The sequence below is a fragment of the Bombina bombina genome, chromosome 2, assembly GCF_027579735.1.
Source record: "Bombina bombina isolate aBomBom1 chromosome 2, aBomBom1.pri, whole genome shotgun sequence".
NCBI lineage: Eukaryota > Metazoa > Chordata > Amphibia > Anura > Bombinatoridae > Bombina > Bombina bombina.
The window spans coordinates 118,459,610-118,476,415 of NC_069500.1; the positions used below are offsets into that span (position 1 = coordinate 118,459,610).

At 35.6% G+C, this 16,806-nt stretch overlaps 1 protein-coding gene across 3 annotated transcripts in view; it reads right to left on the reverse strand.

Annotated features, from left to right (window-relative positions):
* The window catches only part of LOC128648516 (complement component C6), a 119,287-nt gene that overhangs the window by 44,107 nt on the left and 58,374 nt on the right, over nucleotides 1-16,806 (reverse strand). For all 3 annotated transcript variants that reach the window (XM_053701235.1, XM_053701236.1, XM_053701234.1), the window contains exons 8-12: nucleotides 13,155-13,395; nucleotides 8,543-8,665; nucleotides 5,407-5,573; nucleotides 3,801-4,026; nucleotides 1,967-2,138 (exon numbers count right to left, since the gene is read on the reverse strand). In XM_053701235.1, the coding sequence (XP_053557210.1) occupies nucleotides 1,967-2,138; nucleotides 3,801-4,026; nucleotides 5,407-5,573; nucleotides 8,543-8,665; nucleotides 13,155-13,395 (929 nt within the window). The remainder of the gene's footprint in view (nucleotides 1-1,966; nucleotides 2,139-3,800; nucleotides 4,027-5,406; nucleotides 5,574-8,542; nucleotides 8,666-13,154; nucleotides 13,396-16,806) is intronic.

The following is a 16,806-nucleotide window of genomic DNA, read 5'->3' on the forward strand; positions in this document are numbered from 1 at the left end:
TGACTTAAGCAGCGCTGGTATTGGAGTGCAGTATGGAGCACAATTTTACTTCTTGCCTTTTAACGCCGGGTTTGTAAAAACCTGTAATACCAGCGCTGTAGGTAAGTGAGCAGTGACAATAACGTGCAAGTTAGTTCCGCGCCCCTCATAACGCAAAACTCGTAATCTAGCCATAAGTGTTTAAGTCCTTTGCAAAGGGTTAAACAATCAATTTTATACAATCATTAGTGCCATAATAAAATGCACTAATGTATTAGAGCAAATATTTTTTGTACTTTTATTCCCTTTAACCATAACCACATTGTCTGTATTTAACTCTTCACAGTTGCAGTTGATGGTTACTGGAGCTGCTGGTCTTCATGGAGTCCTTGTGATGGTTCTTTAAAGAGAAGATGTGTTCAGCTAGCTGTCAGTAGTGCATTGCTGTTCCTTCAGCAAAGGATATCAAGGGAATGAAACAAATTTTATAATAGATGCAAATTGGAAAGTTGCTTAAAATTATATGTGCAATCTAAATCCTGAAAGAAAAAAAAATTGGGTTTCCAACCCTACTGGTCACTAACTGAGACGTTGAGCTTATCAACCATGTTTAGCTCAGGATTGTTTGTCAGTGTATTGTTGGTCTGGAGCTGACTTTATAAGGACATGAAACCAAAATTATTTCATGATTCAAAAACAAAATACAATTTTCTCATTTACTTTTTATTATCAATTTTGCATAAATCCCTTGGTTTCCTTTTGTTGAAGGAGCAGCAGTGCACTACTGGGAGCTACCTGAAAATATCAGGTGAGCCAATGTGCAGTCAACATTCACCACCTAGTCCCCAGTAGTGCATTGCTGCTTCTGAGCCTACCTAGGTGAGTTTATAAACAAAGGATACCAAGAGAATGAAGCAAATTAGATAATAAAAATAAACTGAACGTTGTGTAAAGTGGCATACTCTATCTGTATCATAAAAGTTTAATTCTGAGTTTACTGTCCCCATAACTACATGTTTAACCTCTTTGCAGGGATTGTGTGTAAGTAATAGTACAATAATATAATGATCTGACACATTAGGCCATTGGTCTGTTATGTCCCCTTAAAGGGACACTCAATCAAAATTAAACTTTCATTATTCAGATAGAGCAGCCATTTTAAACAACTTTACAATTTATTTCCATTAACTAAATGTGCACAGTCTTTTTATATTTAAACTTTTTGAGTCACCAGCTCCTACTGAGCATGTGCAAGAATAAGTGTGTATGCATTTGTGAATGGCTGATGGCTGTCACATGGTACGTGTATGCATTTGTGAATGGCTGATGGCTGTCACATGGTACGTGTATGCATTTGTGAATGGCTGATGGCTGTCACATGGTACAGGGGGAGTGGAAAAAGACATAACTTTTAAAATTGTCACCAAAAAAAATCTACTACTCATTTGAAGTTCAGACTAAGTGCTATTGCATTGTCTTGTTATCTTGCATTTGTTGATTATGCAAATCTACTGTGTTGACTGGTCCTTTAACTATATGTGTATAAGATACTTTGGGGCCGAATTATCAAGCTCCTTCAGGCTCGCTGGCAACAGAAGTTATGAAGCAGTGGTCTATACATCGCTACTCCATAATTTGTCCGCCTGCTCTGAGGCCGCGGACATCAATCTGCCCGATCCGAATTGGACAGATTGACACCCCCTGCTAGCGGCCGATTGGCCACGAATCTGCAGGGGGTGGCATTGCACAAGCAGTTCACAAGAACTGCTTGTGTAATGATAAATGCCGACATTTATCAATGTGCGGCGGACATGATACGCTACATAGTATCATGTCCGCTCGCACATTAATAAATTGGCCCCATTATGTAAGATTATATGCACGAGGCACAAAGTAAACTTCCCATTGTGACAGAGCTCAAAGTAGTTAAGGCCAAATGATAGAAAATCTTTACAATTATATAGAAATGATAGGACATTTTACTCACTTATCAGCAAATAGTGAGATCATACAGTTCTCCTCTTGCGTGCTCTCCCCCTCACACGGTTTGCCCCCATTAAGTGGCGCAGGGTTATTACATTCTCTTGTCCTTCTTCTCTTTAAAGAACCATCACAAGGACTCCATGAAGACCAGCAGCTCCAGTAACCATCAACTGCAACTGTGAAGAGTTAAATACAGACAATGTGGTTATGGTTAAAGGGGCATAAAAGTGGAAAAAATATATGCTCTAATACATTAGTGCATTTTATTATGGCACTAATGATTGTATAAAACTGTGTGTTTAACCCCTGCAAAGGACTTAAACACTTAGTTAAAGACAGCTCCAGAGCAGCACTGCACTACTGGGAGCTAGCTAAACACATCTGAATAGCCAATGATGAGAGACAAATGTGTGTAGCCATCAATCACCAGCTAGTTCCCAGTAGTGAAGGATATGTACATATACTTTTTCAGCAAATTATACCAAGTTAACAAAGTCAATTTGAAAATAGAAGTAGATTGAAAGTGACTTACTACACATCATGCTATTGGTTTTTCTCTTGTGATTGCAGCTCTCTTCAAAGCCGTTCTCTTATTTTAACCCTTTACAAGTGCTGGTTAGTGAAACTCTGCATCTTCACAATGGGTGCCGCCATTTTGGAGTTTATGTATTGATGCACACTGTGACAGAAGCGAGTGTGTACTGACATATCTGTGATATCGTTGCCTTCTTGACAAACATTACTGTGCACTTCAGTTTAGAGTGCACAATACAGAGTGGGAGCTGTAGATTTTTGCAGCGGCTGAATTTCTCTGTATTATTCCTAAGGGCATTTTATATTTTTTACGTAACATTTAAACTGTGTTTAAAAATGTAAATATTTAAAGCTTCTAAATTCTGTTATATGCGATAATCCAAAGTGCAGCTGTCAAAAAAGCCAGTAACATCCGTGAAAGTGCAGTGAAAGTGCAGTGCTTCTATCACATGATGAAACAATACACGCACTACAAGATGGCGTCTCCCAGTGTAAATCTGCAGAGCCTTCCCAAAAGGCTTCTGTAATGTGATAAAATAAGAGAAAGGTTTACCTGTTTACTCTAGAAAAAAAGGCAGTTGAGAGGTGATATGATTACTTTATAAAAATATATTCAAGGCCCATATACAGAGTTGGTGTTAGTGATGTTTATTCCAAGGCAATTGTTTGTGACTAGAGGTCATTTTTTCACTATCAGATCAAATTGCAGAACTAATTGCTTAAGGAGGTAGTGAAAGCCAATCCCTAAGATACATTTAAAAATGGCTTAGATACATTTTTGGCTAAAAACAGAATTCAAGGATATAATTGCTTTTGTTAAATGGGTCGGCATTCTAATTGTATTAATGATACTTCAAGTTGGCAGTTTCTTCAATGTAAATCAGGCGCTATCTATATAGGTTGAGCTTGATAGACTTATTTTGTCTTCTTTCAACCTCATCTACTATGTTACTATGCATTTTGTAAACACTGCTTTCTAGCAGTTGCTGCGCAGAACTGTTCTGAGGTTGTACAGTTCAAGTATACTACTTTCATCATTCATGACCCATTAATTTAGGAGTAGGACTACACAGTAATAAGTACTACAATTTACTAAAAACATTTTTTTTTAATAAAGTTGTATTTTTTATTTCTTCATACAATAATTATCTTCTTTAGATTATCCTCTGGTAGGGAAGATATAACAATTATGGTTTGGTTGAATAAATCACACATATTTTCTCTTACTAGTTTCAAAATGTGTAGTTTATACTTTGTATCAGATATTTTGACTCATTATTTTATTTGATCTGTGTTGACTTTACCTGAGATGTAATCTGGAGCTTTCTTAGAACAGCTTTCACCATAAGTACCAGTCTGGCAAACACACAGACACTCAGTGCCCAATAAAACCGGCCTGGCATTATTAGGGCAAGGTGAACATGTGCATGGGTCAAATGTACCAAGATAAGTCTCAAATGCCTTTAAGAGATTGCGCCGCTTTGTTACTGCACACGGAAATCCTTTTACTAGGTCTAGAATTGGAGATAACTGAAAGATAAAAAGAGTAAAAATCAATTGTGTTTTTGTAATGTAACAATTTATAGTCAATTTACAACATGAAGAAATGTTCCATACCTGTTCAACTATATCACAGATTGATGGTTAAACCAATTTATTTTTTACAAATTTAGGGCTGGATTACAAGTGTGAGCAATATCGGGTTTTTTCGGCTTTTTGCGCAATGGAAATAATGCTCATATTACACGTTGAAAGTAAACGAGAGCGCAAACGTGAATTATGATAGTTGGGTTAGCGTGACTGGCATCCTCATGTAAGGGGTAGTGAGATCAAAAAATTGCACCAAACACAACATAAACACACTAAAATAAATTGATTCACTCATATAAACAGCATCTGATAAAATGTTGTCATAAAAATATATTAAAAAAAATATTTATAAGAGTTCAAAGGTATATGGTTTATGGCAATGTAATTTAATGTAGAGGGCTTTTATATAAATATACTGTATATATATATATATATGTGTGTGTATGCGTCTAAATAATAATTCCATAATAATATTTAATAATGTGTATATTCTGCAAATACTGGGCTAGATTATAAGTGGAGCGCTACATATCGCTTGCATGCAAGCAATATTAGTGATCCACTGAGTAATACCAGCGCATGCTTATGTTTGCTGGTATTAAAGTGAAATAGACACTGAACCCAAATTTTTTCTTTCATGATTCAGATAGAGCATGTGTTTTTAAGCAACTTTCTAATTTACACATATTATCAATTTTTCTTCATTTTCTTGCTATCTTTATTTGAAAAGCAAGAATGTAAGTTTAGAAGCCGGACCATTTTTGGTTCACAACCTGGATTGTTCTTGCTGACTGGTGGCTAAATGCACCCACCATTAAACAAATGCTGTCGAGGGTGTTGAACCAAAAAATTGCTAGCTCCTTAGCTTAGATGCCTTCTTTTTCAAATAAAGATAGAAGAGAACGAAGAAAAATTGATAACAGGAATAAATTAGAAAGTTGCTCAAAATCGCATGCTCTGTCTGAATCATGAAAGAAAAAAATTGGGTTCAGTGTCCCTTTAAGTGTATTAAAAGTTAACTGTATAATGCTTTTGAGGATAGACAGATGGACCTACAACCTGCACTAATAAAAGGCTCCCCTGCATTAGGATTGTACACATTCTGCACACACATATGTATAGACTGGCTGTTATGGGCCCCCTTCAGTTTTTGGGCCCTGTTGCGACTGTAACTGCTACACCAATAGTAGTTCCGCCCCTGATTGTATTGTAATGTATTCCTAATTTACACAATCAGACATATTTGTTTGCAAAAAAATCTAAATTAGTTTAATATTATTGATAATTAATCATGGCCTATAAAGATGCTGCACTTCTTACCTCATAATCAACAATGACTGGATTGTCTACTGTCGATGCTACCCAGTTTGTATAGGGAGTGTGTTCTGGAAAAGCTCCTTCTTTCTTCCAGGCCAAAGCAGCTGCATATTCTGCTCTTCCACCTTTTACTAAAGAGATGGATCTTTCAGAGGCCTCCAGAAATGAGCCTGCAAGAGATGAAACAGAATAGTAAATATTCCGATACAGGCCCAGATTACAAGTAGATCGCTAATTAATGATCCCGCTCAAACATTAACTGCGCTAGAAGTAAGCTTTTTGTGCTCGTCGGGTTGCGCTTTTATTATCAGTTGAAAGTAAACTGTTTTCCCATGCTGCGCGCTAACCTGATAAGCGAAAAAAGCCGAACTTACAATATCGCGTGTGCGTTCACGTATTCCCCTATAAAAGTCAATGGAGAAAAAAGTGGGAAAAAAACCTAACAACCCATTCTCGTGCAAACACGATCGCATATTCTCATGTGCGCTAACCTGACATAAAAACATGAATATTTCACTTTCCAATGTTCTTCACATAACAGAATATGTTCTACTTATTAATAAATAAATATTTATATATATCTGATGGGTTTTTTTGTACAATATATATATATATACCTACAGGGAGTGCAGAATTATTAGGCAAATTAGTATTTTGACCACATCATCCTCTTTATGCATGTTGTCTTACTCCAAGCTGTATAGGCTCGAAAGCCTACTACCAATTAAGCATATTAGGTGATGTGCATCTCTGTAATGAGAAGGGGTGTGGTCTAATGACATCAACACCCTATATCAGGTGTGCATAATTATTAGGCAACGTCCTTTCCTTTGGCAAAATGGGTCAAAAGAAGGACTTGACAGGCTCAGAAAAGTCAAAAATAGTGAGATATCTTGCAGAGGGATGCAGCACTCTTAAAATTGCAAAGCTTCTGAAGCGTGATCATTGAACAATCAAGCTTTTCATTCAAAATAGTCAACAGGGTCGCAAGAAGCATGTGGAAAAACCAAGGCGCAAAATAACTGCCCATGAACTGAAAAAAGTCAAGCGTGCAGCTGCCAAAATGCCACTTGCCACCAGTTTGGCCATATTTCAGAGCTGCAACATCACTGGAGTGCCCAAAAGCACAAGGTGTGCAATACTCAGAGACATGGCCAAGGTAAGAAAGGCTGAAAGACGACCACCACTGAACAAGACACACAAGCTGAAACGTCAAGACTGGGCCAAGAAATATCTCAAGACTGATTTTTCTAAGGTTTTATGGACTGATGAAATGAGAGTGAGTCTTGATGGGCCAGATGGATGGGCCCATGGCTGGATTGGTAAAGGGCAGAGAGCTCCAGTCCGACTCAGATGCCAGCAAGGTGGAGGTGGAGTACTGGTTTGGGCTGGTATCATCAAAGATGAGCTTGTGGGGCCTTTTCGGGTTGAGGATGGAGTCAAGCTCAACTCCCAGTCCTACTGCAAGTTTCTGGAAGACACCTTCTTCAAGCAGTGGTACAGGAAGAAGTCTGCATCCTTCAAGAAAAACATGATTTTCATGCAGGACAATGCTCCATCACACGCGTCCAAGTACTTCACAGCGTGGCTGGCAAGAAAGGGTATAAAAGAAGAAAATCTAATGACATGGCCTCCTTGTTCACCTGATCTGAACCCCATTGAGAACCTGTGGTCCATCATCAAATGTGAGATTTACAAGGAGGGAAAACAGTACACCTCTCTGAACAGTGTCTGGGAGGCTGTGGTTGCTGCTGCACGCAATGTTGATGGTGAACAGATCAAAACACTGACAGAATCCATGGATGGCAGGCTTTTGAGTGTCCTTGCAAAGAAAGGTGGCTATATTGGTCACTGATTTGTTTTTGAATGTCAGAAATGTATATTTGTGAATGTTGAGATGTTATATTGGTTTCACTGGTAAAAATAAATAATTGAAATGGGTATATATTTGTTTTTTGTTAAGTTGCCTAATAATTATGCACAGTAATTGTCACCTGCACACACAGATATCCCCCTAAAATAGCTATAACTAAAAACAAACTAAAAACTACTTCCAAAACTATTCAGCTTTGATATTAATGAGTTTTTTGGGTTCATTGAGAACATGGTTGTTGTTCAATAATAAAATTAATCCTCAAAAATACAACTTGCCTAATAATTCTGCATTCCCTGTATATCTGTATATCTCTACATTTTTATATTTTAAATATGCATAAATACGATTACACATGTTTTCATCTAATTAACTGCAAAGGACTCCAATGTACTTATATATTTATCTTTATATGTGTACTTATATGTGTACCTATGTATTTTTGTGTTTATATGTGTGTAAACACATATTTACACATATAAATACATATGTATATATATATACACACACACACATCTTTAGACACTGCTGCTGATGGAATTTTGAGGTAAACTATCTTCCTTTTTTAAATAGAGATGTTCAGGTGATATTTTCTAGTCAGCTTTTTACAGTTATGCTTTATCACTTTCAAGTGTTTAAACATTTGGGTATCATGTCCCTTTAAAGGGACACTGAAACCAATTTTTTTCTTTTGTGATTCAGATAGAGCATGCAATTTTAAGCAACTTTCTAATGTACTCCTATTATCAAATTTTCTTCATTCTCTTGGTATCTTTATTTAAAATGCCAGAATGTAAGTTTAGATGCTGGCCCATTTTTGGTGAACAACCTGGGTTGTTCTTACTGATTGGTGGATAAATTCACCCTCCAATAAATAAGTGGTGTCCATTGTTCTGAACCACAAAAAAATAGCTTAGATGCCTTCGTTTTCAAATAAAGATAGCAAGAGAACGAAGAAAAATTGATAATAGGAGTAAATTAGAAAGTTGCTTAAAATTGCATGCTCTATCTGAATCACAAATGAAAAAAAATGGGTTCAGTGTCCCTTTAAGTTTAAACTGATGTCCAGCTGCCCCTCTGCTGCCTTTAAGACTTTCACTGTAGAAAATAAGGCGTTAAAGAATTTCTGTCAACAATTAATGTTAGCAAAAGTCGGCTGAACTGAAAGACCCCAGGAAGAAACAAAATAATTTTATTTTCACAGCAAATAATTAATCTGAAAACTAATTTCTTTTGTCTGTGCACATCTACTAAATTTTATTTTACCTTCGTGTTGCTGAGACATTTTGTTATAGACACATTTCTCTGTGACTTTTTTTTTCTTCCTAAAAAACACACGTCTAACTGTTTCTGTCCGCGAACATTCCGTGGATTCCTCCTCTGTTAAACCTATGGAAGAAAAAGTCGTATAGCAATTAGAATCCAGGTGCAACATTAAAGGGACATGAAACACAATTTTTTTCCTTTCATTATTCAGAGAGAACATTTGATTTTAAACAACTTTTTAATTTTGCTTATCTAAATTTCTTCATTCTCTTGGTATCCTTATTTGAAAAACATATCTAGGTAGGCTTAGGAGCAGCAATGCATTACTGGGAGCTAGCTTCTGATTAGTGGCTGCACAAAAATGCCTCTCTTCATTGGTTCACCCGTTGTTTTCAGATAGCTCCCAGTAGTGCATAGCTGCTCCATCAAAAAAGGATACCAGTAGAATGAAGCAAATTGGATAAAATAAGTCAATTGGAAAGTTGTTTAAAAACACATGCTCTATTTGAATCATGAAACATAAGAAAGAACTAAAATTGTGTTTAATGTCCCTTTAAGAACATGCTTCTGTCAGCTTATGCATATATATATAATGCAGTGGCCTAGAATCGCTTATCAAAGAAAGGTCACCTACAGTGAAGGCAAGATGTATTTGCAATCTCAGATTTCATCATCGTCTCTCTATTTAGCGTTATCAAATAGTTAAAAGCTTACCACAACATTTACCTATAAAACCACTTAGAGATTTTAATGATCAATATTGTAGAAAATGTTGATAGACATTTCAGCTGAAGTAGAATCTATGGGGCCTATTTAAGATGGTGCGAGCGGACAAGATCCGATACAGCGGATCATGTCCGCTGCACATTGATAAATGCCGACAGCATACGCTCTCTGCATTTATTATTGCACCAGCAGTTCTTGTGAACTGCTGGTGCAATACCGCCCCCTGCAGATTTGCGGCCAATCGGCTGCTAGCAGGGGTGTCAATCAACCTGATCGTATTCGATCGGGTTGATTTCTGGTGATTTCTGTCCGCCGCCTCAGACCAGGCGGACAGGTTATAGAGCAGCGGTCTTTAGAGCTTGATAAATATGCCCCAATAGCTCAAATAGAATGTATCCATAATATAGGAATCACCCTGCACCCTCCCCAGATGCTCCTGAATTAACATTTTGAGGCAATTGATGTTAAAGGGATACTAAACCAAATTTTTTTTCATTAAAGGGACACTGAACCCAAATTTTTTCTTTCGGGATTCAGATAGAGCATGCAATTTTAAGCAACTTTCTATTTTACTCCTATTATCAAATTTTCTTCGTTCTCTTGCTAACTTTATTTAAAAAGAAGAAATGTAAAGTTTAAGAGCCAGCTTCTTTTTGGTTCAGAACCTGGGTTATTCTTGCTAATTGGTGGCTAAATGTAGTCACCAATAAGCAAGTGCTATCCAGGGTGCTGAACCTAAAATGGGCCAGCTACTAAGCTTTACATTCCTGTTTTTTAAATAAGATAGCAAGAGAACGAAGAAAGAATGATAATAGGAGTAAATTAGAAAAATGCTTAAAATTGAATGCTCTACCTGAATCATGAAAGAAAAAAAATTGTGTTTAGTTTCCCTTTAAATAAAGAGGTACTGGGTAAGGAGAGGTATTCTTACTATGGTTATTCTTGCATGCAGATTCTCATTGACATGGTGGATATCATTATGTAACTACAGGGCAAGATTTAAGCTTGAAATTTCTGTCCAATCAGAATATAAACCCATGAATTTCCTTTATTACACACTTGTCTGGGATCGTAGGTTTCTTGTTTTAAGTTTAAAACAGGTTTATATATACCTGTAATTTCTGTAAATACAACTAATATCGGGAACACAATTACAAGCTTTCAGGACTTTGAGGTCCATAAAATATAATTTTCCTATCTAAGATAAATTCCTCTTAGTTATATTTTTCTTACTTTATGGAAGGCAGCTTATACCTTTTTTGGTATACGTAAACAAATGAATGAAGATGGTAATATGTATAACAATAATAATAGACTGGTTCTTGTTCAGGTATTTCACAGGAATTCAGAAGATAGCGTATTCCATTTTTAATGCAATTCAGTCAGTGGGTAATATTTGTGACACACATGTTAAAGGGCCATTATAGTCGGAAAATGACATGCTCTAATCCGTTACAGTGTGTCATTTTTATTTTACTATCGACCATGGTCTATTTGTTTGTTTAACCCCTGCAAAGCTCCCGAGCTGAACCCACCGCTGATCCAATTAGTAGTTCTAGTTAAAAAATCTGGGTCGTGTGACTAGTGCTGCTGATTGGTGGGTTCATCTCGGGACCAGCAGTTCACCTTGGGCTCTGAGCGCAGCATCTACTGCAGGGGTTAAAGGGACAGTCAAGTCAAAATTAAAATTTCATGATTTAGATAGGTCATGTAATTTTAAACAACTTTTTTTCATAAACTATTATCATAAAATTTGCTTTGTTCTCTTGCTATTCTTTGTGGAAAGCTAAACCTACGTAGGCTCATATGATAATTTCTAAGCCGTTGAACTGCCTCTTATCTTAGTGCATTTTGACAGTTTTTGACAGTTAGATACTGCTAATTCATGTGTGTCATATAGGTGTCATATAGATAACATTGTGCTCACTCCCGTGAAGTTATTTAGGAGTCAGCACTGATTGGCTAAAATGCATGTCTGTCAAAGGAACTGAGATAAGGGGGCAGTCTGTAGAGGCTTAGAAACAAGGTAATCACAGAGCTAAAAAGTGTTTTAATATAACAGTGTTGGTTATGCAAAACTGGGGAATGGGTAATCAAGGGATTATCTAGCTTTTTAAACAATAAAAATTCTGGAGTTAACTGTCCCTTTAAATAAACAGTAGACCAGGGTCGATAGTCAATGTAATTTTTCGACTATAATGGCCCTTTAATAAACTCACAAACAATTATTTTTTCTTCCTAATTTTACAGATGCACAAAGATGATTGCCTTAAATACTATATTTATACTGTAGCAGTGTGCTTATACATAGCATTATAATTAGATCTCTTTAGCTGCTTAATCCGAAATGCCAATTGCTTGAGCTAATTCATAGACAAACCCATTATACTCATTTGTGGATGTTGTTTTAATAGACTGACTTGAAAATGAATTCTGGTAAACTCATCAGAAACTGAGAAAAATTGCAGTTGAGCTCTTAGAGAAATTTTTAATAAGTAGCTGTCTATGTCTGGGGCAGTAATATTAACCCTTTGGCTGCTAAGCCATTTCCCACCTGGGTGCTAATATTTTTTTTTCGAATTTTTTTTTTTTTTTTACACCCTTGGATTACCTTTCCAACAGTGGGTCTTGAGGGACTGTAGCTGCTTAGATGACTGAGATACAGGCTTCTAAGCAGCATGCCCCCTCCTCCTATACTTAACATTGTTAAGTATAAATAAAGTTGCGCCGTGACGTCATCACGTAATTGCGCGTGATGTCACCGCCATCACGTGAAGCCCCGGCAATGCCTGTCACTCTACAGGCACGATTGCCGGGGTAGGAGCAGTAAGGAGCCCCCAGATCATGACGGCTCTGACCCGTCATTAGCACCAGAGTGAGAAACTTTGTGACGGCTCAGAGCCGTCATTAGCACTGAAAGGGTTAAGAAAATATAACTGAGGATAACATCCTTGTTTCTGTTATTTTATTGTAGCTTTTGTTTCTGTTAAAGGGACACCAAACCCAATTTTTTTCTTTCGTGGTTCAGATAGAGCATGCAATTTTAAGCAACTTTCTAATTTACTCCTATTATCAATTTTTCTTCGTTCTCTTGCTATCTTTATTTGCATCTAAGTTATTTTTTTGGTTCAGCACTTGTTTATTGGTCGGTTAAATCAATCCACCAATCAGCAAGAACAACCCAGGTTGTTCACCAAAAATGGGCCGGCATCTAAACTTACATTCTTGCTTTTCAATTAAAGATACCAAGAGAATGAAGAACATTTGATAATAGGAGTAAATTAGAAAGTTGCTTAAAATTGCATGCTCTATCTGAATCACGAAAGAAAAAAATTTGGGTTCAGTGTCCCTTTAAATGGCAGTTAATTCTCACCATGTTACATTATGGGCTTTAAAAAAAACCTTTTATTTCCCTATTATTAAAATGACCTCTTTCTCATGTCATCCGTTTTGCTAATCGTAGCTTCATGACACCATACTGAGGTAGGCTCAGGAGCGTGTATGTCTCTTGAGCAATATATGACAGTAGTGCTTGCAAAAATATTGCAATATTACACATAAAGTTCTCAAGACACGTAAACGATCATTTAGGGGTTAAAGCATAGCTAGAATCAGTAATGCAACAATTACATGCCCTAACATTAGAATATGTAATCTGTGCATTAGTACCTTCATTTAACCTCGCTCTGCCCTGTGGGATTCTGCATTTCAGAGAGTTTCATTACTTTCAGTGGAAAGCGGTTCACTACTCACAGGAACTTCCAGATTCTGCCCCTTAGAGAATTCAGTAAGGTCTACCCCTGTGAGGTCCAATTTCAAGCTGGAGAGACGTTTTGGGAAGCTACCACACAAATTTTCATCTATTTACAAATTTATTGTACTGTACCTGAATTTTTTAGATCCGCCGTACTGTACTGGTAAAGAAGGTCATATGAGCCTCCCATTGAGCCACTACTGACATAATGGGTTCCAAAATTCTCAAATATTCTGCTATACAGAGGGTAGTTGTATTCCAAGGGCAGATGGTTCAGAGCCTTTAAGAAAACGTCTGAAATCCAAAGGTCATTTTGTTTCATTTTGAAATTTGAAACTGATATTTCCTTATGTATCCTGACAAATCCTGAATTCTAAAAAAAAAGTAGTTGTTTACTTTTATCATCTCCATTATCAAGCACATTATAAAAAAGAATATAAAATTTTACATACTTTGGCAAACATTACAAGTGAAACACTATTGATAATGCAGGGTACACACTGTTAATATTAATGGACCACGCTAGGCTTAGCATGCAATCTGATATTACAAGCCCACAGTAAAACTTAATAACCAGAAAATGCTCAGCGCGGCCGACATCCCTTTAACGCATATACTGTATATACTTCCAATGGATATCGCAACCGCACTAAATATCACTCATAGTAAGCTGAAAGTTACGTATTGCACGCAAGCAAATTGAGACCTAAAGTAAAGTGTTAAGACTAAAATAAAAGTACAACAAAACACATGTAAACATATTAAAATAAAGTATTAAACTCATAAATGTACATATTAAAAATAAAATATATGTCTATTATTTTAATAAATGTATAAGAAGATTTTAAAGTGATATGGTATATGACAAGGTGTTTGACAGGGAAGGGCTCAAAACTGTATATATTTGTATGTGTGTATGTACATTTGTGTTTATATGTGGACATATGTATGTGCATATATACATACATACTATATATACATACAAATATATACACTTGAGCCCTTCCCAGTCAAACACCTTGACATATAATATATCCATTTTAATCATTGAATTTCTTTTTTTTATAGAATGTTTAAATACCTTTGTTCTTCAGTTAGAAACTTAAAAGAAAAATCTTATTTTAAATTTTATATATATATATATATATATATATATATATATATATATATATATATATATATATATATGTGTGTGTGTGTATAAAAGAAAAAATAGCATTTATGAGCGCAAGTATAGGAGCGCTATTGATTTAACTTGAGCACAATTAGGCCTCAAAGCCTCCATCCCACTGGGAGTGCAATTTCTTCTGCTGGCCATGCTTACACAGATTTTCTTTAGGCTATACTTAAGTATATAATCTTTAAGTATGGGTATACCACAGGCAAAACCAGCTATTCAAATGCTGATATAAAGGTAAAAGAGCTATTAGTAAACAACTGAATACACTCCAGCACATAAAATCATTGGAAATATACTAAAGGTTTAAAGCTTGTGTGTGTGTGTATATATATGTATATATATATATATATATATATATATATATATATATATATATATATATATATATATATATATATATATATATATATATGTATATATATATACATACACACACACATCTATCCCATTATTATATTATTGTAGTTATAGGGACAGTCTAGTCAAAAATAAACTTTAATGATTCAGATAGGGCATGCAATTTTATATACCTTTCCAATTTTCTTTTATCATCACATTTGCTTTTTCTCTTATTATTCTTTGTTGAAAGCTAAACCTAGGTAGACTCATATGCTAATTTCTAAGCCCTTGAAGGCCGCCTCTTATCTCAGTTCTTCACAGTTAGACAGTGCTAGTTCATGTGTGCCATATCCCGTGGAGTTATTGGCTGATTGGCTAAAATGCAAATCTGGCAAAAGAACTGAGATAAGGGGGCAGTCTGCAGAGGCTTAGATACAAGGTAATCACAGAGATACAAAGTATATTAGTATAACCATATTGATTATGCAAAACTGGGGGATGTGTAGAAAAAAGGGATTATCTATCTTTCTAAACAATAAACATTTTAAGCAGACTGTCCCTTTAAAAATGAATGTGTCTCTGTATCTTTTTTTGAAGAGCAGGGACAGCAGTTTTGCAAGAATGCAGCTTTAGATGGTAGCACTATTTCTGCTATGCAGTGCTCCAGACACCCAAAATGGAAAAGAATCAAATTTGATAATAGAAGTAAATTGGAAATCTTTTTTTAAAGGGATTTGCTCTGTCTGAATAACGAAAGAAAATGTTTGGGCCTCACATCCTTTTAACAAACTTGAACTTTAATACAAAGGATGTTTATAAACCCAGCTGAACTTCTGTATAATTGTACTAGTGATTGGATTAACAGACCAGCAAACAACAGATCCAGATTAAAAACTAATCTTTATTATGACAATGAGATTACTACTTTTTAAAGAAAATAGTGTACTGTGATTTGTTTTCTCCCCTTTAATGTATTCCCAAAGATTCATTTTATCTGCTTAAGTGTATTAAAGGACCAGTAAACACAGTAGATTTGCATAATCAACAAATGCAAGATAACAAGACAATGCAATAGCATTGACTCTGAATTTCAAATGAGTAGTAGATTTTTTTTCTAACAAATTTCAGTTATGTATATTTCCACTCCCCCTGTACCATGTGATAGCAATCAGCCAATCACAAATGCATATACGTATAGTCTGTGAATTCTTGCACATTCTCAGTAGGAGCTGGTGACTCAAAAAGTGTAAATATAAAAGAATGTGCACATTTTTTTTAATGGAAGTAAATTGGAAAGTTGTTTAAAATTACATGCTGTATCTGAATCATGAAAATTTAATTTGACCTGTGTCCCTTTAAATTGTTTACAAATAGCTAATTTACCTTTATTTTGATATTGTGAATATATGCTTTAGCCTGCTGTATCCTCACTTATACTGAGTATTGTAATACTGTACACGTTAAAGAAAAGTTATGCAAACAATAATGTTTAGAAACAATTACACTCCTGGTGGGTGGTGGAACGGACAGAGAAATAAAAAGTTAATTTTCCAATGTTCAATCTAAGCATTGGTCTCACTGTGTATAGAAAGAAACAATAAGGAGAATTGTGAGTAAATATAGAGAGACAACTTAAAGGGACAGTCTAGGCCAAAATAAACTTTCATGATTCAGATAGAGCATGCAATTTTAAACAATTTTCCAATTTACTTTTATCACCAATTTTGCTTTGTTCTCTTGGTATTCTTAGTTGAAAGCCTAACCTAGGAGGTTCATATGCTAATTTCTTAGACCTTGAAGCCCACCTCTTTCAGATTGCATTTTAACAGTTTTTCACCACTAGTTCACATATTTCATATAGATAACACTGTGCTTGTGCATGTGAAGTAATTTGGGAGAAGGCACTGATTGGCTAGACTGCAAGTATATTATTATAACTGTGTTATAACTGTGTTGGTTATGCAAAACTGGGAAATGGGTAATAAAGGGATTATCTATCTTTTAAAACAATAAAAATTCTGGTGTAGACTGTCCCTTTAATGAGGTCTGCTCTTCCTGGAAGCTCCACCCATTTGATTGTTGTGGTTTTAATTAGCAGAGACAACTATTTCATATACAAAATACACCCAAAGGAGACATTTTCCATACATCTTAAGCTGGTATAACAAGTCATTTGCCACACATTAACCAATAAACTAATTTTACAGTACATTGTCCCTTTAATATGTAGATACCTGGAAAACATTTATATACACATAGACCTGT